Here is a 25,107-nt window from a genome sequence, read left to right as displayed (position 1 = left end):
TAAGATGCAGTATTTGCCTGGCTGAGGTGAGGGCTTCTTCCTTGAAATGAAAGGATAGTCAGCTGATTATCCTCTCTACTGTGTATTTAAGCATTATATTCCAGCTGTGGTTGTTTATGCTGACAAGATTCCACTTGCTGCTTCCTTTGCTATATCTATAGGACAGAACAAAAATGATGCAACAGCTGTGTGTTTTAGTTATATACTTACATAGTTGCCAGTTTTATGCCACTTTTTTAGTTATGACGCTATTGTTGTCACTGCATAAGGTTACCAAATAAATGATAATTTTTTTCTCTTCATAAGACGACTTGAGCAATAATGATCTGTGGAACATCATCTCAGCCAAAATCTATCTCACTTTAGAGGCAAGGACCTCTGGAGATTACCTAGTTGACCTGCTTGAAGCAGGCTGCTCAAGACAATATCCTTGCTGATTTTTATTATTTCCAAGGTTGCAGACTTTATAGCCTCTATGGGCAATCTGTGTCACTGACTGCTCTCACAAAAACCATTTTCCCTGTTAAATAGTTTCCTGTGTTTCAGTTTGGCCCCACTGCCTTTTGTCCTTCCGCTGGGCAGCACTGAGAAGTGTCTGGCTCAGTCTTCTTCATTTCTACATATTATTTGTACACATTGGTAAGATTGCCCACCCCAGTCCTTCTCTTCTCCAGGTTAAACAATACCAGCACCCTCAGCCTGTCCTCATACCAATGTGCTTTATGCTCTACATGACAGATAACTCTTTTCTGTACTGTATGTACTTTTATGTACTTATGTAGTTGGAAAAATACATAAATATGATTTCTGCTCTTTAAATGTTTGCCTGCAACCTCAAGGAGACCACCATCAATGTTCAGCTGTTAGTAACATTTAAGGCAGTACAGAAGAAGAAGAAGAAGAAGAAAAAATATTTGGAGGTTTGACTTCAGTGCTTATTGTATGCTTACTTTTTCTGATTTTGGTTGAGAGCTTGAACCCTGGTAAATTAATTAGCATACCTGCTATTTTAATGTAAGTTCTGGAGCTTTATCAACATAGGGAAAAGATGCTTAAAATGTATCCCTCTTCAGTCTACTGTTATATGATGATTTCCCAATATTTCTGTTATGCAGGCTTTAAAAACTGTATGGAAGTGTACAAACTGGGATAACGTTTCATGCTCCTTCACATTTACCTTTCAAATGACAGCTCTTCTATGTGTTTAGCTGAGATGGTATGTAGTTGAGCCTTTAGCATTCTGTCCAGTCACTGGTATCATTTTTAGCAAAGAAGTTAGGAATATTAATATTTATAATGTTTTTATATGAATGAGTGAGCGTAAGGACATGGTAGCTAGTAACTGCAGAAGAAAGGGCAAATGAAAGCATGTTCTTAAATAACGTATTTGGAAGAACTGTTCTCAGTGAGAAGTGGAAATGTGATCATTAAAGTGAGAAACAATTTTAAACTCACTAAAAATAAATTAGCAATAATGTCGGTGTTCATTCAGAATAAGCGGCCGCAGTGAGATACAGTGAATCTACTGTTGGAGCAGTAATAAATGTCTCGAATTAAATTTTAGTGATGAATAAGCTTTCTTCAGTAGGAAACAGTTACTAAACCTCTACAGATACTAGGAGAAAAGCTGCTTCAGTGAACACAAATTCAAGAATTAGAATTCTGAACTTGTATTTCTCAATGTGGCTTGAAATTCAAAGTCGTAAGAGTTTTAAAATGTAATTTCAATTTGTAGGAAAGGTAGTTCTTGAAGAATATCTCATCTGTTACAGCATTCTGTCCTGTAATACGAAAATATTGAGCAGTTGCTGCTAAACAGCAGTGTATTAACAAGGTTATTTAATTTTCTGTGAAAAATTCTAGTAACTTGTCAGAGAAGGTAGTAAATGGGATGACTGTTCACTTCAGAATTTATAACCTGCTCTTAAGTGGCCACTCCTGCAAAGATAAGCTATTGTCAGTAGCTGGAGGAGTGTCCCTTTTTACTTAGTAAGTATCTGTTCAGTGAGCATTTTTGAGAACAGAATTGGTTTGTTTGGATATGCAAGTAGCAGGTTATCTCTAATGCAGATCAAATCAGGAGTCTGTTTTCTTCTGTGAGAATGAACTGATCTGATCAAAAGAGAGCAGATGTGGAAGGTGATCAAAAGAAACCTAAGTAACCAGTGTAGTTGTCTCCTGAGTAGAAGTTAGTTTCTGTGACAACTCAGTCAGGCTTGAGACAAGGTTAAAAAACCTTGCATCATATTAAACCAGCCTCCTGATTCACAGAAAATACTGTTGTCCTCTGTGATTAAAGGATTTCCTGTAGAGATGACAAGTTAAATAAAGAAAACCAAATGTGAAGTTGTGTGTAGGATATAGTAACATGCAGATGATCTGATTACCACTGTCTTATTCTTATGTCTTAGCTTCGTTTCAGCAGTGTTAGTAAAGAACTATGCCCTGACCTACAGTGTTTTACTGCTGTATGGCTAAGGATTATAAATATGTGCATTAAAGAAGGATTTTTGCTGTATGGCTAAAGATGATAAATATGCACAGGTTTGGGTCTGCTTGCCCATGATCATGATTGCTTCAGCTTTCAGAATATTTAGCTGTGCTTCATGTTTTATCATTTCTTTATATATTCTGCTACTTTACCTTAATGTGTCTGTATGAACTCCAGTGTGCCAGGTTACAAAAAGAAGTGATTCAGAACGTGGTCTTGTCATAACTCTTCAAAATATATAGAAGTCAGAGAATCACGTTGGTAACACTATTTCTTGATGATAAAATCTGTTTTAATGCCCAAGTTGTACGACTGTTAACCTGAGCAAGAGGCCTTGTTCAAGAACTGCTTAAACCATATGCACGTGTTACCTATGGGAAAAAATGTATTGTTTACCAGGAATTGTAGGCTGTGAGAATGTTTCTCATCTCACATGGCAGGCCCCACAAATGTTTCTCATTGCATGCAAGGCTATTTAGTATGTATTGTTATCCATATAAGTGTTTCTTATCAAATACAAGGACAAACTGGATGCACCAGGTAGGTCAGCCTGTTCTTCAAACTGTCAACAAGATTTAGTAGGGAACTTCTAACCAGGAGCTACAGTCCTTGAAGAGAAACATCTTGGGACATGGAAGCTTGTTAAAATTGTTTTACATAAAGTAAGCGTAGGACCCCTGCCTGGATGCAGACCCTCACCCTTTAGCTTGCACAGAAAGCTAACAAACCCACTGTATGTTACTAACCAATAGGGGATAGAAGCGGTAAGCAGCTAACCAATAATCACTATAGAAACCATGTAATCATGTAGTTTGGAGTGTGTAAATACTTTGAAATGCTTTGGTATGGTGTGCTTGATTTGTGGATGCTTTCCACCTAGTGCCCTGCGCAGAATAAAGCAGTATCTCCTCTCTAAACTAATTTCTGGTTTCGAGAGGTTTTTTAGATAACACAATGAGAAAAAATTTAGCCTAAGAATAAACATTAGTTCCAGGAGGAACATCTTATCTGTTCAGTATATTGCACATTGTACTCCATTGTTTCAGATTTTGCTGATAAAAGTGGATGTATTTGAGCTTGTACTACTCACTGCAAATTCACTGCTGTATGTAGCAGTAAGTTACTCCCTGCTTTGTTCAGGGTGAGGGAGGTGATGAACTTAAATGCTCTTAAACCAGCAGTTATAAAACACCTGATTCCCATAGTGTCTTCCCAATCTTTCAAATGCGTTCAGCTGTAGTTTACTTAATTCGTATTTCTCTCAACTTGGTTTTATCATAGTTCTGTACTGGCTGTAAATTTCCTTATGACCCTGTAAAAAACTTGTAATAGCAGAGATCATAAGTCAAAATGATTAGTATTTAAAAATAAATACTAATTCAAGGCCCCCTTAAAATTTGAGTGCGTGGTATATGGTACAGCAGACTTCTAAACTGATGAATAGACAGTTTTGCATGCTCTGATGGTTATAGCCAGTGACACTGCTGTGTGGCAGATAACTGGGCTCCTGAGTATTGAGGCGAATACATACTGTTTCTCTCATGGTTTCAGAGGCAGGGAAATGAGGCTTAAGTCTGGAGAAGAGTCTGAAAATTGTACTATACCTTCAGAAGACTTTGGTGGCTACTTCATACATTTTATTCTGAAGTTCTAATGTTTTCCTTCACATGCAGCAGAGGTGACTGATGTAATATAGGCTCTTAGCAGGCATTTGCAGAGTATTTGATGTGCTCTTTTTGCAACTGTAGGATCTAATTATAAATAGAAATGGTGGATTGAGATGGTGTAGGGCAATGTTTAATTTGCTTCAAATTATTTCCTCAAATAAGATAAAATAGCTTCTGTGATTTTTATATCAGTATCCAGAATGTACAGTTGAGAAGCTGAGAAGTGAGAAACTGTGATGTTAAAGCATCCAAAGCATCAAAATGTCACTATTTTTGTTAGGGTGTCTAGGTTACCTTTCCAAACTCTATGTCTTCAAAACGTCTTAGAGCACCATTAAACATACTGGGTTTGCTGAAATACCACCTCTCCCTGTAGCACTGACTGTTGTCACTACCACTGAAGGACTGGTTACTCTCAAAAGCTGTTCTGCTTCTCTCTGAGTCTCTACAAGCTGTGCTTGAAGGGAATGCTGAGAGCTGGCATGCAGCTTTGAGTGTTCATATCTAGAACCTCTCATTCTGAGGATAACTCGCCTTATACTGTGTGTGAGGGAAAGGAGGGGAGGAATCATTTCTAAGTGTTAAAGAGTGGCAGTTATAACCCTATGTTGGATGTGACACTTTCTAAAAGTGGGAGCACTCTTACATCCTTTTGAATCTGACTGTTTCATTTTCCATTTTTAATTGGCATGGTGGTTTTTCTTTGCACATAGAAGAATGGTTTTTATCCATGGAGCTAGTGATTCTCGATATTTTCCTAGGAAAGATCACTCATCCTGTATTTTGCTTTTATTGCATGCATTCATTCATGTACTGAACCTTAAAAGGTTATTAGTTTGTTACATGAAACCTGGGGTAGGCAAACCTGAAGTTTGAAGTGACCTGGCTCCACGTGTGTAGCACCCAGACTGCTGAGTGATAGAGTACCATTTTGTGAAACGCTACTGCTTTCTATCTACCTGCTGTGTTGTCAGGAACCTCAGTGTGCCCTGAAGCCATCCTTTAGCCAGTCCTTTTGTCCAGGAGGCCTAAAGGGTTAAATTCATAGCATTGCCTGTGCATGAAAATACCTTCTGTGAGGTGCATGGGATGTTTCAAATATAAATGAAGGAATTCCAGTGGTAAAACACTTCTAAGTCCTGTTTAAGACTATGTGACTATTATATGTGACTATATTATAATCTAAGCAAGCCATGTAGTTGGGTGTTGTAGCTGACAATGTGGTGCATGGTTCTGTTGGTATTGGCAAAACATCCATTATTGTGATGGTTTTCTTAAAAGAATAATCAGATTTCTTGTTTTCTGTAGGGAATCTGACACCAGAGCCACCTAAAATATCTTCATCTACAAGCCACCCAGATCTATTATGTGGTTGGGATTCTTGGGCAGATTCCTCAGGAACCAGCAATGTAGTGTCACCACAGTTGAAGCCTCTTTTTGACGGTATTATGAAATTAAATCCTTCCACTAGAAGGAGTAAGGAATATTACAGATTTGGTCAGTTTAATAACCTGAAACTGCTGAATGTGTTTTCCTGCCTCTTTGTTTTGTTGCTTATAGGACTCCATGCTCTTGTGATCACATGCTGCTTTAGTAAGGCACTTGTGTTTTTTTCAGAGTAAGTTCAAGGCAGAGGAACCTGATAGTTTGTTATCTGTAGTAATGGTGGTTCTTGGTGGTAAAAGATGTCATGGAGCAGGATGCTGGGGAGGTTTACACAAGGTGGTGTGGAAACTGTACTTTTATTCATTCTCTCAATTTCCAAATACACAAATACATTATATATTTTCTAATTATACAGGTCAAGCTTTTACCACAGGGAGCCAGTCCAATGTGTCTTCAGGTCTGCCTTTCAGCCAGGCAATATCTCAGAACTTAGATCCTTTTGCTGATCTTGCCAATCTTGGATCTAGTCTTCCAGGTAAGATCTTACTTTTAAGAAACTATGCTTAATGCCTTCATGGTTTGATTTACTTTTTTTATCTATAAATGTAACTGATAGCTTATATAAATCTTTACTTTTAATTGTTAACAACCAGCTTGAGGCAGTTGCTGAGAGCAGACAAGTAACAAGAAAAGTTGGAATCTTGACAGAGATTGTGTGGAACATGCAGAACAATATTTCAGAAGATAACCACAGTTGTGATTTAAAAACAGTATAAGTACTTAATGCTTCAGAATCTAGTTGAGATGAGAAACCAGGGGTTGCTGATTCAGTAAATGATCATGAGGTTTCTTATCTAGCATTGATACTGTGCAGTGAAGGATATAAAATGAAAGCTGAATTAAATTCCTTGTTAGATCCAAAGTGACGGTTGTCTTCCTTTTAATTCAATACTTTTCTTTGAATTCAGTAGGCCTTCACAGCTGCTCAAATCTGTTATGGTTGTAAGATGAGCACAAATCAAGCCCATACTTGTACACCAAATACAATGAGCAGTATGAACATTTGTCAGTTTGCAGTGCTGTGCACAAGAAGTTATGGAAGATGAGACACATCAGAGTAACACTTGTCCCAGGTTGTTATATTCACCCCACGCTCAGGAATTAGCACTGCAGCATTCTCAAACAGCAGAAAAACTAAGAGCAATAAAAAGAACTAAGGTTCTTGCATTTCAGGGCCACACAGCCCTGGAAGTGACAGATTTGTAGCTTTTAAATGTGACTAGCTGCTAAGAATCTGAGAGCTCTTGTGCTAAGAGCTGCTAAGACTGAGGTGCTCAACGCCTACTTTGCCTCAGTCTTTAGCAGTGGAACTGGCTGTTCCCTGGACACCCAGCCTCATGAGCTGGGACATGGGGAGGGGAAGCAGACTGAGGTCAGCACAATTAAAGAGGAGTTGGGCAGAGACCTGCTACACCACCTGGATGCACACAGGTCTGTGGGACCAGATGGGTAACACCCAAGGGTGCTGAAAGAGTTGGCAGATGTGCTTGCCAAGCTGCCTTCCATCATTTACCTGAAGTCGTGGCTAACTGGGGAGGTCCCACTGGACTGGAGGGTGGCAAATGTGACACCCATCTACAAGAGAGGCAGAAAGGAGGATCCAGGAAACTATAGACCTGTCAGTCTGACCTCGGTGCCAGGGAAGGTCATGGAGCAGATCACCTCGAGTGCCATTGCAAGTCATATAATGGACAACCAAGGGATCAGGCCCAGTCAGCATGAGTTTGAAAGGCAGGTCCTGCCTGACAAACGTGATCTCCTTCTGTGACAGGGTGACCTGCTTATTGGATGAGGGAAAGGCTGTGGATGTTGTCAACCTTGACTTTAGCGAGGCCTTTGACACCGTTTCCCACAGCATTCTCCTGGTAAAAATGACTGCTCGTGGCTTGCATGGGCACACGCTTTGCTGGTAAAAAACTGTCTGGATGGCCGGGCCCAGAGAGTTGCGGTGAACGGAGTTAAATCCAGTTGGTGGCCGGTCATGAGTGGTGTCCCCCAGGACTCGGTTTTGGGGCCACTCCTGTTTAACATCTTTATTGATGATCTAGACGAGGGGATCGAGTGCACCCTCAGTGAGTTTGCAGATGACACCCAGTTGGGTGGGAGTGTTGATGTGCTCGAGGGTAGGGAGGCTCTGCAGAGACCTGGACAGGCTGGAGTCATGGGCTGAGGCCAACTGGAGGAGTTTCCATAAGGCCAAATGCCGGGGGCTGCCCTTGGGCCACAACAACCCCCAGCAGGGCTACAGGCTTGGGGAGGAGTGGCTGGAGAGCTGCCAGTCAGAGAGGGACCTGGGGGTGTTGATTGATAGCCGGCTGAACAGGAGCCAGCAGTGTGCCCAGGTGGCCAAGAAGGCCAACAGCATCCTGGCTTGTATCAGCGATAGTGTGGCCAGCAGGGACAGGGAAGGGATCTTACCCCTGTACTCGGCACTGGGGAGGCCGCACCTCGATTCCTGTGTCCAGTTTTGGGCCCCTCACTACAAAAAGGACATTGAATGACTCGAGCGTGTCCAGAGAAGGGCAACGAAGCTGGTGCAGGGTCTGGAGCACAGGTCGTACGAGGAGCGGCTGAGGGAACTGGGGGTGTTTAGTCTGGAGAAGAGGAGGCTGAGGGGAGACCTCATCGCCCTCTACAGCTCCCTGAAAGGAGGTTGCAGAGAGCTGGGGATGAGTCTCTTTAACCAAGTAACAAGTGATAGGACAAGAGGGAATGGCCTCCAGTTGCACCAGGGAAGGTTTAGGCTGGATATTAGGAAGCATTTCTTTCCAGAAGGGGTTGTTGGACATTGGAATGGGCTGCCCAGGGCAGTGGTGGAGTCCCCATCCCTGGAGGTGTTTAAGAGTCGGGTTGACATAGTGCTGAGGGATATGGTGTAGTTGGGAACTGTCAAGTGTTAGGTTAATGGTTGGATTGGATGATTTTCAAGGTCTTTTCCAACCTAGACGATTCTGTGAGTTCAAGGAATCATTTGTAACAGCCTATAATTGCTGAGTTGCTGAATTGCAGAAATGTCCTTTTCTCTTAGTTTGAACTGACAGGTTTTACCCTGTTGCCTTGGTAGTTAGCATTGTTTATTGAATTGAGTACTCTCTTGGTGGAATTATCTTACATACATAATTTGGGTTAATAGGGACCTGTTAAATCCTATATGTAGCATGACATTAAAAAAATCAATTTATCTTTGACCTGGAGATGCAGGTATAGCACTCAGTGAACCAGTGGAAGAAATTGTACTGATTTTAACAGGATTTAGATAAATTAACAGAATCATTCAGGTTGGAAAAGACCCTTGGGATCGAGTCCAACCATCAGCCCTACTACAAAGTTTTCCCCTACACCATATCCCCCAATATCTAAATGACCCTTAAACACATCCAGGGATAGGGACTCCACCCCCTCCCTGGGCAGCCTATTTCACTGTTTGACCACTCTTTCTCTGAAAATTTTTTTCCTAATGTCCAGTCTGAACCTCCCCTGTTGCAGCTTAGTTCATTAGTCTTTCAGTAGGAAAAACGACTGTATTAAGATTTAGCCAGATGTCACTGTGCTAACGTTTTTAGGCTTGAACTGAATTTTCAGGAAGCTGCAAGAACTGGAGTTTAGACTTGGTGTTGTAGTTTTCATAGGATTGTTTTGGCCTTCACATACAAACCATTATTCTGGAAGAAGACTTATGAAAGCTATATATTTCGAATACTATATAAACAGAAAAGAAACAATAGCTAAAGTTGGTGATAGTAGTAGTAGTGTATTAGGCTAGTGGTAGGATTTCAGTATATTCTGTGGTAGTTGGTGTTCTCACACTCTTCATTTCTAGAAATGATCTTGTACCAGAAATTACGAGTGTAGTTTTGAAAAGTTGCTGCTGGTAGTGATGCATTGGTTTGTCCTACAGGAAGAGTGGGTTGGCCTTTAAGACTGAAACAATGAATGCAGAATGCTTTGAAATGAAACTTTTCAGTGTGCATGACCATGTATTCTGACTACTAACAGGGATTTTTTTCTTGTAAATTCCACAAGTTAGAAGTGACTGAAGACTAAGTTGTCTATGCAACTGGGTTCTTTCATGAAAAAACAGTGCAATCTTAAATCTTTCAGATGTTGTATCACAGTATGAGGTTCTCTCAGGTGTGGTGTTTAGAGGTATAGTATGGTATCTTGTAGATGGCCCTGGGAGACATCCTCTTGTGTAAGCTGTTACAGCTATGAGCAGCAGCTACAAGAGGGGGCTGTCAGGAGGTGTGGGGAGCCAGTTGTGAAAGAGGAAACAGTTTACGTTGCTGTATATGCCCAAACAAGCTTGGGTGTTTTTTCTGAGGCTTTAGGGAGAATAAAATGGGGGAAAATAAGTTCTAAACTGGCTTGGGATATGTTTGATATGAAAGTTAGGTTCTAATCATCAGCAGCTGATTAATAATGTATGTGGAGATGCAAATATTAATTCACCTTCCTCCAAGAAATAAGGAGATGAGATCATAAGTTTGTCGTTCAAAACCAAGTGATAAATATTTCTGGTTTTGAAGTATCAGTATTTCATTCATATTATACTTTCTGGCTGGCTTCAGGTGTGTAACCATATTTGACAACTAGTCTTGTATTCATATTCTGTCATTTTTAGGGACTTCTTCCAACATGAAGAGATCTTAACGTGTTTTATGATGCTATAATGTGGTATAAAATGTTTCTTTTCCCCAAAAAAATATGTATCTAAATTCAGTCATCATGCTATTTTTTCCTTGTGATGGGTATGTGCCACGTATGTGCAACTTGTCAAGGGAACTGGGTGTCTAGGAGTCTTTCCAAAGGAAGTCAATCAGTGGTGACAATGGTCAATTTAATGGTGTATTGGTTTAGAAGAAAAAAAATCTAAGGTTTATTCTCATCAGTGAGACAAAAGGTTAAAGCCGTTTAAAGGTAAGAGCTTTATTCTGCTCCATTTGTTTATCATGAATATTCTAGAGTAGCAAAAAGGCCCTGTGCGTTCTTCCCAAAGTGAATAGTAGGTGAAGCTGCTAAGCAGTGTTTATACAGATTTAATGAAGGGAAATGGGATACTAAAAATTGAGTCAATATTGTGATGATTAGCCTATAGATCACACCAGGGTGCTAACAACAGTATCTCCTGCAGGCTTTAGGGCTTGTTTTTTTTTTTTTTTCACTCATGTGCCACATTGCCTGCTTTATAGAATAATAGTCTCATCTTTGAAACAGTGGTGCAAGAAATCACTATAGACTTAGAAAGTACTCATTTGAAAATATTTCAGGTATATTACATTTTCTTGATCATATAATTAGGTTTTTTTAGTGTTCTCTGCATATTAACAGATGTTGAAATATAATGAATTGGAAAGTAGAACTACTGTCTGCCAAATTATTTTCTGGCCTTATGTGTGCCTGCGCCTGGCTAATCAGATAACAGTGAATGTTTCTGCTGAAACTGACAGTTGAGTTGTAAGAGGCTGAAAGGCTTTCAGTAATGACTCTATCTCCTGCCATCCAAGTTACTTTTTAATGTGACTCTTAACTTCATTTTACACACATTTTTCTGTTACACTGTCTCTTGTATAGTGGTATCACTGTAAACTATATGTTTGATGTTGAGACCAAACTGTTTGTTTTGTGTTAAACAGGTGATAATACTGAGCTGAACAACTAATTTAGTATTTATTGTTAGGTTCCTCCAGTGGTGGGCTCTTGAGTAGTGGCTTTGGTCAGAAGACTGCTCCATCCCAGAAGCTGGGAAATCAGTGGCAGAAATCCACAAAACCACCAAGTCCTTCATGGCAGTCCCAGGCTAAATCCAGCACAGCAGCTAAACCAAATTACATAGTAAACTTCAGTGTTATCGGAGGACGAGAAGAAAGAGGAGTCAGAACACCAAGTTTCGGTAAGTTTTCTGAGTGGCCTGTGAAGTTAGTCAGATGTGCTAAATTGGCTGCAGAAACTTGTACTTTCATTTTTTATTTACGTTTAGGGCATATCTAGTGGAAATCACAAGAGCTTGACAAATCTGGTGTGCAGCTTTTGCAAAGCTATACTAGAATATCACAGAGACAACCTGACCATGTCCCAAATATTTGCAAAGTTTGGACATAAAGTCTCAGGGCTATATTCACTCACCCACACATGGGTACTGGGTTAGAAAGGTAAATTTGATCTATCCATGGAGAGATGGTAGATAATATTGCTTCATGGTAGTCCACTTGTTACATCCTTTTACCTGTATGTCACATTTTTCCGAACTGAAGCATAGTAGCTAGTCTTAAGAAAGATTGAGGTTAAACTTCCTGGAAATCCCTGTTTCAGACAGGGGTGGGGACGGGAGCAGGTGGAATCATCCTTGGAACCAGTCCCTTAAGATGTTCCAAATGAATAGGGAAGCCTAGAGGTACAGGCATGGCCTCTTCTACATTAACCTTCTTGGAAAATTTTATTTTCCTGGTGTGTTGGTATTAGGATTTTGCCTCCCTTTAACTGGCATATAAGTGAACTTTAAGTTGAAATGGTTCTGTCGATCTGTATCTGGAAAGAGGTGGCTGGATGGAGAGGCAATGGGCATAAGTTGCAGCACAGGAAAGCCTAATTGGAGAGCAGGAAAAAAAATTCAATTAGCATGATGAAATGCTGAAATGGGGCAACAGATGTTATGATTTCTTATCCTTGAAAACAGGTGGCCCTCAACTGGACAAGGACCTGAGAAATTTATCTAGTTATCACCTGTTTTGAGTGGGGATTGCACTGAATGACAGAGGCTTCTTTAGAATTCAGTTATTCTACAGTTCTGTAAGACTTGTTGGTTCTGTGATGACTATTCATGTTGATATTTTATCCTTTCATTATTCTGTATAAGTTTGAACTTAAATGTTGACTACATACTTTTGACTATTGAGTATATGGTCACTTGAAAAACTGCTGCACAACAGTTAGAATTACTTTGTAGTGGAAAAATGGAACTGTTTCCAAAACCATGAATAGGTAGATGTCTACTCCCTCAAATCTATTTCCACTTTTGAAAGAGCAGGACATACAAGTATATAGTCACATGTCTGCATATGAAGTTATCTGTTTGGCTGGACTGAAAAGTTTGTCAGTGATCCCTTTTATTTCTGTCCTGTTAGTCTTGTGGAGTTTGTCAAACCACTGAATGACATTTATCATGGTAGTGAGAAATGTCATTTAGGTGTATCTAAGTGCAGTATATTAATGTATTCTCCTATATAACTTTTTATTTAATGTTCTTCTCCTTTCATAGGTCAAAAGCCAAAAGTTTCAGAAAATGACTTTGAGGATCTCTTATCTAATCAAGGATTTTCAGCTAAATCTGATAAAAAGGGACCAAAGACCATTGCTGAGATGAGAAAACAAGAAATGTCTAAAGATATGGACCCCTTTAAACTCAAGGTTTGTTTTTAACAGAGATTTTGATTTAAGTGAAAATCTGAGCTTACACTTAGAACTGCTGGTAACACAGCAGGATACAGTGACTAACAGAACAAACTGATGAAGCAGAATGAAATTTTATCTGTAGAAGTTAGCATGAACCAAAGTCAGTTGGTAATGAAAGAGGAGAGACAATAGCACTAAAAGTGTGGATGGAATGCAAGTTCCCATTTTTTTTAAGCTGAACTTGCAAAATTTAAGAACATGTTTTCTTGTCAGTCCATTTCTTGACGCCAGAACTGTTCTTTCTCTAGTATTCCCAAAGGTTGTCTTAGAAAAGGTGGATTTGACTGATAATGCAAAACTACACTTCAAAAAAGAGGCAGGTGAGAATAGCTGTCTTCAGAGTGACCACTTACTTGCATTTACTAGTTAATAAGTGCTGCTGCTGTCCTAAGCCAGCAGTTCTGGAGATGGGCTATAGAGCTAGTCTGTGGGTGTTACCTGCTCAACTATTCAGATTTTTGATGCATTTCTCATTGATAACATCCTATGTATATAATACACCTTCAGTTTTTTAGGCCTTACGGTGCTTTAGAAAAGTTTATCAAATAACTTTGGAAGGATGCTGAAATTTGATTTCACAGAGTGTCTTACCTGAAGAGTGTGCACAGTTTTCTTGGGTACCTCTTAACACAAATCACAGTAAATGGAAATAAGTACAGATTTTTATTCATCATAATTGTAGCTGATAGAAGGCAGAGATTTTTATATTACATAACTCAGTGTTCAATGAAGATGCTCTATCACTGTATCACAGTGGCTTGAATAATAGTGTTGAAGTCTGAAATGGCCAGTTAATCTAATCAATTGTCATTGGGATAGCTGAAAGAACACTTTAGTTTGTGCACCCCTGCAGGTTGCTTAAGTAAACTTTAATTATTAATATGCGTGATCTGAAACTCTTGTACAAATCAAGTAAAAGCTTTAGTAGATTAATGTTGTCCCCTGATAGGGAGTTAATGTAATTGTAACATGTTTTGAATTACTTCTGTCAATTCCCTTGTCATTAATTTTACAGAGTTTTGTAATATGTTAACTATCTCAGTAATTTCTCTTGCAATGACTGAATTTCTGCAATAAACTAATAACAATGTACTACTCTCTAGTGACAGATGCAAAATACCACTTTTGGGTGGCTAATGATCTGGGTGCCAGAAAGAAGAATGGAGTAAGACAGTTGGACTTAATCTTGTAGTCTTGTACAGAGTGAAGGTTATGTTTGTAGACTGAGAGTGCTTACAGTGCTGCATTCCGTTCTATACATTCTGTTTTTCCCAGATTCTTGAATGGATTGAAGGAAAAGAGAGAAATATCAGAGCGTTAATATCCACTCTTCATACAGTGCTTTGGGAAGGGGAAAATAAGTGGAAACCAGTTAGTATGGCAGATCTAGTATCTCCTGAACAAGTAAAGAAGTACTACAGGAAAGCAGTGCTTGTAGTTCATCCAGATAAGGTGAGTGTGTACCTCAGATCTTTCCTTTAGAAGGAATACAGATTGCTTTTACCACACCACACTAGTTACTGACAGATGCTGCAGCCTTGGTTCTTGATCAGTACTCTACATACTCTTCACTTTGCTTCCATTGCCTTTTGAATTTTGTGTCCTACTGCATTCAGGTACTACAGGATTTTTCTTGTCATCCTGGCACAGCACAGACTCAGGACATAAATGTTAACAAATGAAAGATCCCAAGAAGGTTGTACTGAGCACCAAAGTCAGTTATGCTGGGTTCAGACTGACTGCTGTCAGGTTTAGTGCTGATTAGTGGAACCTCTTTTATTTCTACCAGCTGATACTTCAGGTCTTTAGGACTCTTCACCAATATATGAAGACTCAGAGGCTGCCACAGCAAAACTGGTGGGAAAAGCCTGCTGAACCTCCTTTACTAAACAACTTTACTAGGAACTAGAGAAAGTAAACTTCACTAGAGTAAACAAATTAGCAGTTGAAAAATATTTGATGAATATGACATTCCAGTTGTCTTTAAAATATTTAATGCATTTCATTGCTGTCAGTCTTCCAATGTATGAAGGTAGTTTCTTGTTCTAAGTCATTGTACTAGGCTGTGTTTTAGATATAAAGTGTTTGAATATTCCTGGTTTGAACTGTCAAGCTTGCCTTCACTGGTGGTTCAGTGAGTAGTAGTCTTAAGTCCTATGTCTTGTATCCATAACACAGAAACAAGATATTGTTCGGCTGCACACCGCCCCTGCCCTCCCCCCCTGCCTTGCTGGTTTTGACCATGTGACTTTCTCCACCTTTGTGGTGGTGTTTTGGTGCTTTCTGTAAACCGCTCAATCCATTAGTGTCAGAATACAGGTCTATTTGAGGCATTTTCTTCTTCCTTTTTTTCTGCCACTTTGAGTTAAAGCAGTCCCTGAAAGGGTCTATAAAATACTGCAGTTGGCAAAAACCAAGCACCAAGAGAAGGGAAAGGATACTGTAGAGGGCTCTAGGGTTTCCCTTTTGTGTTGGAACCTGTTAAAATGACTCATCTTGAGGGACTGAATCTTTACTAACTGTGGTGGTTGCGTTGGCCCAGAGGCAGGGCTGCTGTGAAATAGGCAGGGATTCAGGAGCATAATTCTTTTGAATATGGAAGCAAACACACAGGAAATGCTATGTTGTTAATGTTGAATCTTAACATCATTCGCAGTCAGTAACAGATTTTTCTCCAGGGAATCCTGTCCAAAAGGAGTTCATCTTAAATAGGGCTTGAATTTTATTCTTGTACACTATTGCAGGGTCTGACAGAAAGCAATTTCAAAAATGAGTTAATTTGATCATTAATATTAACTAAAACCATGGAGAGACCAGTTTGAAAAATTGCTTCTAAGTTTCAGTTATGAGTTGCACTAAAAGTCTGAAGTAATGTAAGGAAACCGAGGCTTTGGCATTGTTTAAAATATTCGTGGCAAACTTTGGATAAGATTGGGGAGAGCTGTGTGCCCGCAAAATTATATTCACACAGTAGTCTGAAGTTGTTGAATAAGATAGCAAATATAAAAGGGATGAGATCTTTCCTAAGTCACATAATTCCTAATATTTTTATGCTTTTAATATGTACTGTTTGTTTCCAGGCCACAGGACAACCTTATGAGCAGTATGCTAAAATGATCTTCATGGAATTGAATGATGCATGGTCAGAGTTTGAAAACCAGGGATCGAAGTCCCTTTTCTAAAACTTCGTATTTTACAGAACTACTTCTAAGAACTGGAGCTGAGCATTGTTGTGACTTTATTGCACCTATGACTTATGAAGCACTTTTCCATGATTTCAGCACAGTTTCTAATTGTGCACTTAAATGTGGTCATGTATTTTGTAAGATGTAGAATACACAGCATTGGGTGCATTAAGAAAACAGCTGCTCAGTACTTGAAGAAATCAGTCTTGGAAGTAAAGACTTCCTCTCAGTTTTATGTATGGTAAAATAGAATTTTAATGAAGCTCCATGATTTCTGGTATACTAGTATTAATTATGAATCATTCCAGTTTCACTGATCTTTGCTTTACCTCTACCTTCCTGAATTTCTGTTACTTTCAGTAGTTTTGTGATTCAGTTTTGATGTTTGGTGCCTGTTGCCTTATTCAAAGAGCTTCAGTTATCAGCAGTGACTTTGCTTTGCTTATCTCAAACCTGAAAGTGTATATTTTCAGCTGTATTTTATGTAATCAATCTGATAATCATTCTGTAAATAATGTTTTCTGACAATACCTGTGTTCCTTACAATAAAGTAACAGTTGTTCAGCCAAAAAGACCCCAAATGTGGGAAAGTCAGCCAGGGTTGTTCTTGATTTTTAATTTTTTTAAGATATGAATCTAGAAACAAATCTTGACTTTAAGGTCTGCGTGTTCATGCTGTTTTGTTATTTGTTATGAACCTTTGGAAGGCAGTATGACCAGTACTTATTTTCCTAGTTTTTTAGATAGCGTCTTTTGCTTCAGATTTCAGTGGAGCATTCCTTCCACTGGATTTCAGATACTCTGATAGAAATAATATTATTCTGAAACTTGAAGTGTAAGCACAAAATATTTTTTTCTGCTTTGATTTGTCTTGAGTAAATACTGCATTACACATTATCATGTGGAGAGCACTTAAAGTGCTTTAACAAATTTTGCTGCATGTCTGAATTTCTGTATTATTGAGATGTGCATGACATCAGTGTATGTGAAAACATGGGATACATTGGTAGACCAGTGGATTTCTGCTCACTTACCTTCCATGCACTGGCTAGTGCCAGATGAGTAGAGAGACATCTTGATAACAAAACTTGTCATATTTTCTTATCTCTAAGCAGAACGCAGTTTTTCACTAGTGTTGGAGTGAATGAATGCAAATGACCAATGACTGTTATGCAGTGTGTAATAACAAAATGTAATTTTCATAGCAAGTTTGAAAATGTTAGAAGTTGGTGTTGTGGTATTAAAACTTTGGCAACAGTATCTTAAATGGAACAGTTAGGCATTCAAGGGGATATTTTGATCATCTAGTTTTATACATTTTTCATGCTTTGCTGAGGGAAGCTGTACCATTATCAGAGGTAACTCTTCAGCTGATGAACATCTAAACAGAAAACATGATTCTAATGCCACCTGCACAGTGTGTTGGATGAGATTTTTCCACTGCCACCCAGCCTGAGAGCTGGTCTAGAGACTTGAGAACACAGGTTGCAATTCATAGTCTTTAAGCTTAGATCCAGCACAGTTACTTACTCACATCTGATAAAAGGGTTTGTGTATATTCATATACATATTCATATACATATTTATACTGTGATTTTTTTAAGATGGAAGCCAGGATCAGTTATGAATCAGGAAGGCTTTATATTATTCATAGCTGCAGTTGTATTTCAGTTTCTGTTTTGATGCATTCTTAAATCTCAGTAGATTTCTTCATAAAAATCAGGTAACTTGATGTCTGATTTAGAGTAAGAGCTAACTGTTTTCCTTGGGACACTTCATTAATTCTCTGTATGTGTGGTCCACATCCATGGAAATTGAAGGCTTCTGCTGGTAGGATAGGTTGGTTGGAGATGTGTATAGCTTTTTACAGTTCTAGGGCAAATGATATCTAGTGATAGGTTTAAAAAGACTCCTATATACAGCTGAGGGATAAAGCATTTCTGAGGGAGCTCCTTTTAATAAGGAAGGACTATTTTAAAAACCCATGTTCCTTGGCACATAATGGGCAACTTAATTTTTAGGGACACATTTTTAATTGCTCATTTCTTAAAAAATGTATAAAAATTGAAAATGGGGAGGAAAATATCTTATTCTGCCTTGTATGTTACATAGCATTTTCTGGATCATGTCTACATTTCTCTGTTTATATCTCTAGTTTGCATAACTTTAACAGTGGAGAAAAACCTTAGATATGATTTTAAGTGAGAAGGGAAACATGAGTGTAAGTTTTTCATCTGGAACTGAAGATCTTTTGACATTGATTCTCACTTTTTAAAATAATGGAAAATCCTGAAGTTTGGCTGTGGATTCTTCCAAGAGCTACTTGATAATTACTGAAATTTCAGTCAGGTTGACAGGATCCCTCACCTTACTTAGTCCACTCTGGTCCTCAGTGGGGTATCTGACTGATTGCTATGTCCTGCTCCTTTCAACGTAGTTGAATTTTGGTGTTAATCTGGGAGATGCTCGGTTTGGTATCTCAAATCTTCACAGTGAAACTTTCTGGGTGGGATTTTCTTGTGTAAATGTTACGAGTTAGCTGTGTTGCCCTCAATGTGCAAAAAAATTGGGATTTCACTAAGGCCTTGTAAGCAAACATTAAAAATTCAAGTGGTTAACATGAACTTAGTAAACTGAAGTGTTTTCATTAGAAGATACAGCAAAATGAGGACTACTAAAGGTCTTTCATTGTGTAAGGCACTTATATTCAATTTTTTTAGTTACAGGAATCTGGGAAGAGGAAAGTTAAAATAAATTTAATATACACATAGGTTGAGTTTTAATGTTGCTATTAAAGGAAAGGGTCATTTGGAAGAAAAAGTCCAGAAGATCTGTTTGAATTAATCTTAAAACAGTTACAAATAAAAAAACTGGGAATGAGGGCTTTTCAGCCTTTCACATGCCCTGTACTTCATTGTTAATTGGTTGTCTGCTGTATGGGATAGGACTGCACTCAAACTATTACACATTTCACTCTCCAAGCAGAAAAGCTTTTAGACTAGGATGCAGAAAAATTGATAAAGCTGAGACTTGATTAGATACTATGAATTTGCTCTGCACTTGAAGCGTATACTTTCCATTCATGCTTATTATTCATAGCACAGTTAAATTTTGAAATGTTGAAGTGAAATCTTGCCCTGAAAGCTAGACTTGATACCTACTTCTGCTGACCACAGACCTTGAGGTAATTGAGTGTTGTCAGTAGGTTGATGATCTGTCTACCAGACTTCACATGTGGCACTTGAAGTTCTGTTGTGAAGCACCTCCTTGACTCTTGCACCAAAATACAGTGCCTTTTGGCCCATGTTTGTAGTTCCATTGTCTGTAATGACAACTGATACCATGCCGCCTTCTCAGCCTAGCAGGAGCCAGTTCTTAAAAGTGAGTAGCTTGACATATTTTTTGCAAGAGCAGAAAATAACAGTGCAACATAGATTAAGGGAAGAGTAGAGGAGAACATCCAGACTCTAACCTACACCTCTAATGTATTCCAATTCTTTCTTCATTGACCTGTTCCTACCTACCTCTGCTAAAACCAGGTCTAGACTAATAGAAAGAATCTGGTTTGTAGCATGCTTTTCCAACCCTTTTAGAAGTGCTACTGACTAGCTATATATAGGCAAGGGTCAGTACCAAGTGCCTGCTGGTTTTTTGCAGAAGTTGCTACAAAGCAGGACTTAGAATGATTGAACAGGTTTCCACTAGTTATTTCTGAATTAAGCTGCTTATGTTATATTGCTGTTACATTTGGAGAGTCAGGCAACTCAGCTTTTAAACTAGAGATCTGTGAAGAAGAATTGGTGTTAAGAGTGTTTGTGGCTAGAACCTACCAAATGGAGAAGAGTGTGTTTTGACCATGTTGGAGCAAATCAGTTGATGTCTTTAACCTTTGGCATGCATGTTTGGTGTTTTCTAGTGCTGTCAGATTTCCTTGAACTTAACAGCAGAGAAGATAAAGAAAATGAGCAGTTAAGCACTTACATTCATGTTAAATCACGGGGTTATGCTCAATATCTATCGTTAGTGGTTCCCGGTCATCCTCATGGGAGGGGAGAAGTTCCTCTGCATTGTTACCTGGGTAGAGTCCATATAGCTTGCTAATCAATGGCAACTTCCTTCAGCAATTACAGAATGGAAAACCTACAACAGTGCTGGTGAAGTATGTTTCCTTGGAACAGTGGCAAAGTCCTTGGCATTGCACCAGTGAGGGTAACTGGTGCTTATGAAAAATGCCTTGTTTACCTCCATTTTCTGGCTGATTCTAGAAGGTTTCTCCAGTGTTGTCCTGCCAAGTACAGAGTAACAGTTCCTTCCTGAATGCAGACTACATCTCAAAGCTGCATGCACAAATTAATATTTTGCACAAAGTTTGAGCGTAACTGAAATCTTGGCTGCCCTTTTGGATTTCTGGGTTACCTGCCCTATTCCACCTCCCAAGGCCAGACTGCAGTTACCTTAGCAGCAGCAGTATGTTTGCATAGTCATTGGCCATTGCATTTTCTGCTTCTCACAGTAATATTTCAGGGGCAGCATAAATGTGGAAACCTTGTTGCTTCTTAGCTGTGTCTTTTATTACCTAACAGTTGCAACGTATTGAATGCTTTTAAGTAAGTTCAGATTAGTCTTGTACAGTTGCCGGTGCTTTGTCAGCTGACATTTTCTGTCAAGAACTTGCGGGTGACTGACCTGTGAAAGCTGTAAAAGGAATGTATCATTTCCCACCTACTGAGTCTGTCCCTTGTGCAGAGTAGCTCTAGTTACCAGATGCCCAGTGACCAGAAGCAAAACTGACTCAGTTGACCTGTGTTTTCCGATCTTGATGAATCTTGCAATGTTTGCTTGCTCTCTGTATGAGCTTATTTTAGACTGCAGTTTAGACTGCATTCAGCTTCCAAACACATGATCCAAAAATACAGATTCAGTCATTTTTATGAAGGATACATGTCATAGAAGCTTTTATTACTGAGAGAGTCATTGTGAGAACTCCTGAAACTCTTTAGTGGAATGTACTGTATATTTGCAATGTACACTTCTAAAAGTGACTGTTATCTCTAAGGACTTAGTTTGCTCTGAGGACCTTATTGTATTTACCTGTAGTTGTGACTGTAATTTATATATCTGTGATTTTTCTGGTCTGGGGCATGTGTGGAAGGACAGAACAGATATTTAAGTCCTATTTTTTGCCATTGTTCAGGTAATGCAATGTACTGAGTAATTTTGTTACTAGTGAAATTAAAATTATACCTGTATGTATATAAAGGTAATATAGTCAAATAAGCTTTGTTTAAAAGTAGATTCAATGTTTGACACAATGTCCTTGAACAGAATATTTTGAAGTGTATTACAACATAACCAATGACCAATTAAAACAAACAAAATTACTTTGCATGTTTCTTTCTTTACTAAGGGAAAAATGACCTGAATACCAAAAGCATTTCCACTGCTGCTTTCAGAACAGTATACAAGTGTTAGAGAAATGGTTCTCATTAGTATGTTCAGGCTGACTAAACCTCTTGGAAACCAAGTAAGTGTCTCTTCAGAAGTGTCTCTTCTGTTGGAGAGGAGTCCTTGCAATGTGCTCCATGGTTTGGCAGCTGAATTTCTTAGACTGCTGCTTGTGTTGAGCTGTGAAGGGTTCTTGCACAGGACCTGGTGCAATGCAATGCCATCCTGTCCCCTAAGGGAAGCTCTTGCATAGATGCATCACAGTAATTGAAGGTCAGGAGAGCAGGGAGAAGTGGCCAAGACGGAGGCAGGAGGGAGGAATGAACAGCCTGTAGTGAGAGTGGGGGAGTGGTACTTATGGTGATGGACTGCAGAGCTGAGGAATCTGTGGCAGAATGCTGGAGATGGAGCAGTTGCTGCGGAGACAGTACTAACAAGGAACCCAGAAGCATCTTTTGACTCTATGCTCTCAAACAAGAATGGGGGAAAGCAGGGTCTTTTAGAGTTAGGAACAAGCCACTTGGTGACACTGAGAAAGTATTTAAAGTAAAAGCATAGCAGTGTAGGATTACCACAGGGGATCTCCAAGAATGGTGGAAAACAGGGAGGATATGGGAGGATGGATGGCTTGACCAAAGGAGGATGGGTGGGATAAGCATGAGGCAGGAAAGAAAAGCATAAATAAACAAAGTTCTGTTGGGGAAAGGTCTTGCCATTGGTAACATCTCATATTCTGCTTACTACTTCAAATAGTCTGATGGGTTTATAAGAATTTAAGATGGGTTGTCTAGCATTTTCGCACTGAGTAATCTTTCTCCCTGTATCCCTTACAGAACATGCTGCTACTTTTGCTGTTCATCTGTTCAGTCTTAACGTGCAAAGCTGCTGAGAAATGTGTTGATACTGGCTTCCAGTCATTTACTGCTGCAGCAAAGGATAATGTTAGTCAGTTGCATCTCTCTTTGCCATATACAAAGCCTCTGGCTACTTTGATGTATTCAGAGAGAGTGGGTTGGGAGTACAATCCACAGCAGATGGAAATCTTGCGGTGTCAACCTGGCAGGCATCACTAAGTAATTACATCAGTAGGTAGAATGTGTTTCAAAGAAACAGCATGGCCTTAAGTTCAGTAGCAAGCAGAGCAAACGAAATAGCAAGAGCTAACGGGGGATTAAAAACAGGCAGCAGAAACACCATGCAGACCACTGCATATACTGTGGGGTGCAGAGGAACCTGTAGCAGTATAAGCCAAAGGCTTCCAAGTCTGCACACTGATCTGGATGCTGGAATGCTGGAGAGGATACAATTTGCTCTGCCTTGGCACTGCCCCTGTGGGAGAAGAGGACTTCTGGCAGATTTTTACCTTCAATGGCAAAACTGATCAAAAAGCACTGAAGAAGGGAAAATAGAGTATGTAGATGAGTGAAGACTTGAACTGTAAGGATCCCTTTCAGTACAAACTTTAAGGGGTTCTTCACCTGTAATCCATAAAACAGTGCTGGGGTAGCTTACACTCCTAATCAAAGGTCTGGGCACACGCAAAATACTGGTTATGAAGTTCTCTGATGTATAATGCTGCTGGCAGATCCAATAAGTAGTTACCTTTGTGGGGGTGTTTGGGGGCTCATGTTAGTAAGGCCTCCCTTCACGTTATCAATTGGTGAACTTAACTGCTTGCTTCCTCGTGCATGGTTTTGGTGAGCAACAAGAGAGCAGAAGCACTCTGGAAGTTGCACTGTGAGGAGATGGGATTGTCAGTACACTGCCTCCCTGTCAAACAATATGCAATGTATTCAGTAGACCTCTTAATGTGCAAGATGAAACCTGAAGGGATAGCTCATCCAACTTGCTCAGGAAGCTAATTTAAATGACAAACCTCTTCAAAGGTTTAAGATTGCAGCTGCTAAACATGTTTATCCTGTATGAAACTGAAGTATATACCTGTGAATTTTGAGTACCTGAGTAAACCTTGCAGGCTTTGGGAAGATGAATATTGTGCTTGTGGAACTTATGTAGGAAGTAGAAGGGAAGTGCCTCAAAAAATAGGGGGAAATTGGGACACCTGATAACAAGTACTTGGTGCTTGTTAATGTAGGAATATTGTGTGCTGTGAAGTGCTGAGTGTTCCCTACCTTAGTGTTTGAGCTTAGTGCTTCCACTGGGTCTGCTCCTCTCCTGATCCCTGCTTACTAGATCCTGTCAGTTTCATTATGAAGCTCAAAAATGCTGTGATAATGACAGCCTTCTAAGTACCTGTTAACGGAGTGTTTGACCCAGAGCCTTCCCTGTTGTCTCTGGTTCTGAGACTTTGGCATTCTCCGGGTTTCTGGAGTGTGGAAACTGACCTTCAGCAAAGCAGAAACAATCAACCTGCAGCAGTGAGCTGCTGTGATGTCTCATGCTGCATGCCTGCTGCATGCCTGCTCTGTCTGCATGCTAAGTGTGACTCACCCTAGAGGCAAATGAGGGTTTGTCATAAGGGTGTATGAACCATGAGAACTGAACTCCCACAACTGTTTGAATGGATTGAATTAAGGTTGTTGAATCAGTGCATGTTCTGCATAATTTCACTCACTTTTTTGTATATTATGACTAAACTTGCTTGTCCTGCTCTCACTGACTCATCAAGAAACCAGGAATGAATACAGGGTTTCTATGGCCAACATCTTTTTTTTGCAAGCGTCTTGGTTCTCCATGGAAGCTGCCCTCCCTTTTCCTTCATCCACTCCCACTTCTCATGAGGCTAACACCTATTAGACCTGGAAATTCCTCATCTCCTTCTGTGGCCACCTACTGCAGCTGCTTCCCCCCATGTGCAAGGCAGGGGCCACTTTTAGACCTCTGTATTTCTTTTCCGGGGGGGGGGGGGTGTGTCATGAGGAGCATGTCCCATGCAGAGTTGAGCTGCGATTGTTTACCATCTCTAGATGTAAAGAAGGGGTTTTGGGGTTTTCCTAGGACTATAAAATCTTCCTAGCAATTCAGCCAAGGGCGAAAAGCAGAAGGGATTCTGTTCTGTTCTGTGCTGTTTTTCCTAATGCAGGCAGGTCTGCCTGTCTTTGGCCTTGTGGGCTCCACGGTAGGCTGTAATTCTCTCCATCCTGCCAGGAGAGGAGGGGAGATGGTTGTTCTGAGCCAGCCCTTCTGGTGGCAGGTAGGACTGGGGCCAGTACAAGTCCATGAGGAGAAGAGGCAGCATCTCCACAAGAAGAGGAGCACCAACTTTCTGCCATGCACACCTCGGGGTGGGTGGCAGCAGCATTGCTCCCTTTAATAAATGCATCTAACTGCAAGTGGAATTATCAGAATCGTGTGTGTTTGTTTTGATTGCCATGTCCTGGAAGAAGGACGTGTTCATAGCAGTTTCACACTTGTATCACACAGGTGTTTTAACCAAACCCATACCATACTAACCAGTTTGCAT

The 25,107-nt window shown here is 39.8% G+C and overlaps 1 protein-coding gene across 4 annotated transcripts in view; it reads left to right on the top strand.

The window, feature by feature from the left end:
- GAK (cyclin G associated kinase) overlaps window positions 1-21,613 on the top strand; it is a 75,029-nt gene extending 53,416 nt beyond the window's left edge. For all 4 annotated transcript variants that reach the window (XM_074933142.1, XM_074933141.1, XM_074933140.1 and 1 more), the window contains 6 exons: window positions 5,467-5,601; window positions 5,960-6,079; window positions 11,282-11,494; window positions 12,860-13,008; window positions 14,329-14,505; window positions 16,134-21,613. In XM_074933142.1, the coding sequence (XP_074789243.1) occupies window positions 5,467-5,601; window positions 5,960-6,079; window positions 11,282-11,494; window positions 12,860-13,008; window positions 14,329-14,505; window positions 16,134-16,235 (896 nt within the window). In that variant the 3' untranslated portion in view covers window positions 16,236-21,613. The remainder of the gene's footprint in view (window positions 1-5,466; window positions 5,602-5,959; window positions 6,080-11,281; window positions 11,495-12,859; window positions 13,009-14,328; window positions 14,506-16,133) is intronic.
- Window positions 21,614-25,107: the final 3,494 nt, after the last annotated feature.

This window comes from Athene noctua, chromosome Z (genome assembly GCF_965140245.1).
Source record: "Athene noctua chromosome Z, bAthNoc1.hap1.1, whole genome shotgun sequence".
Classification (NCBI taxonomy): Eukaryota; Metazoa; Chordata; class Aves; order Strigiformes; family Strigidae; genus Athene; species Athene noctua.
Note: the sequence above shows the minus strand (reverse complement) of the source record. Positions and strands in the feature narration are given on the sequence as shown.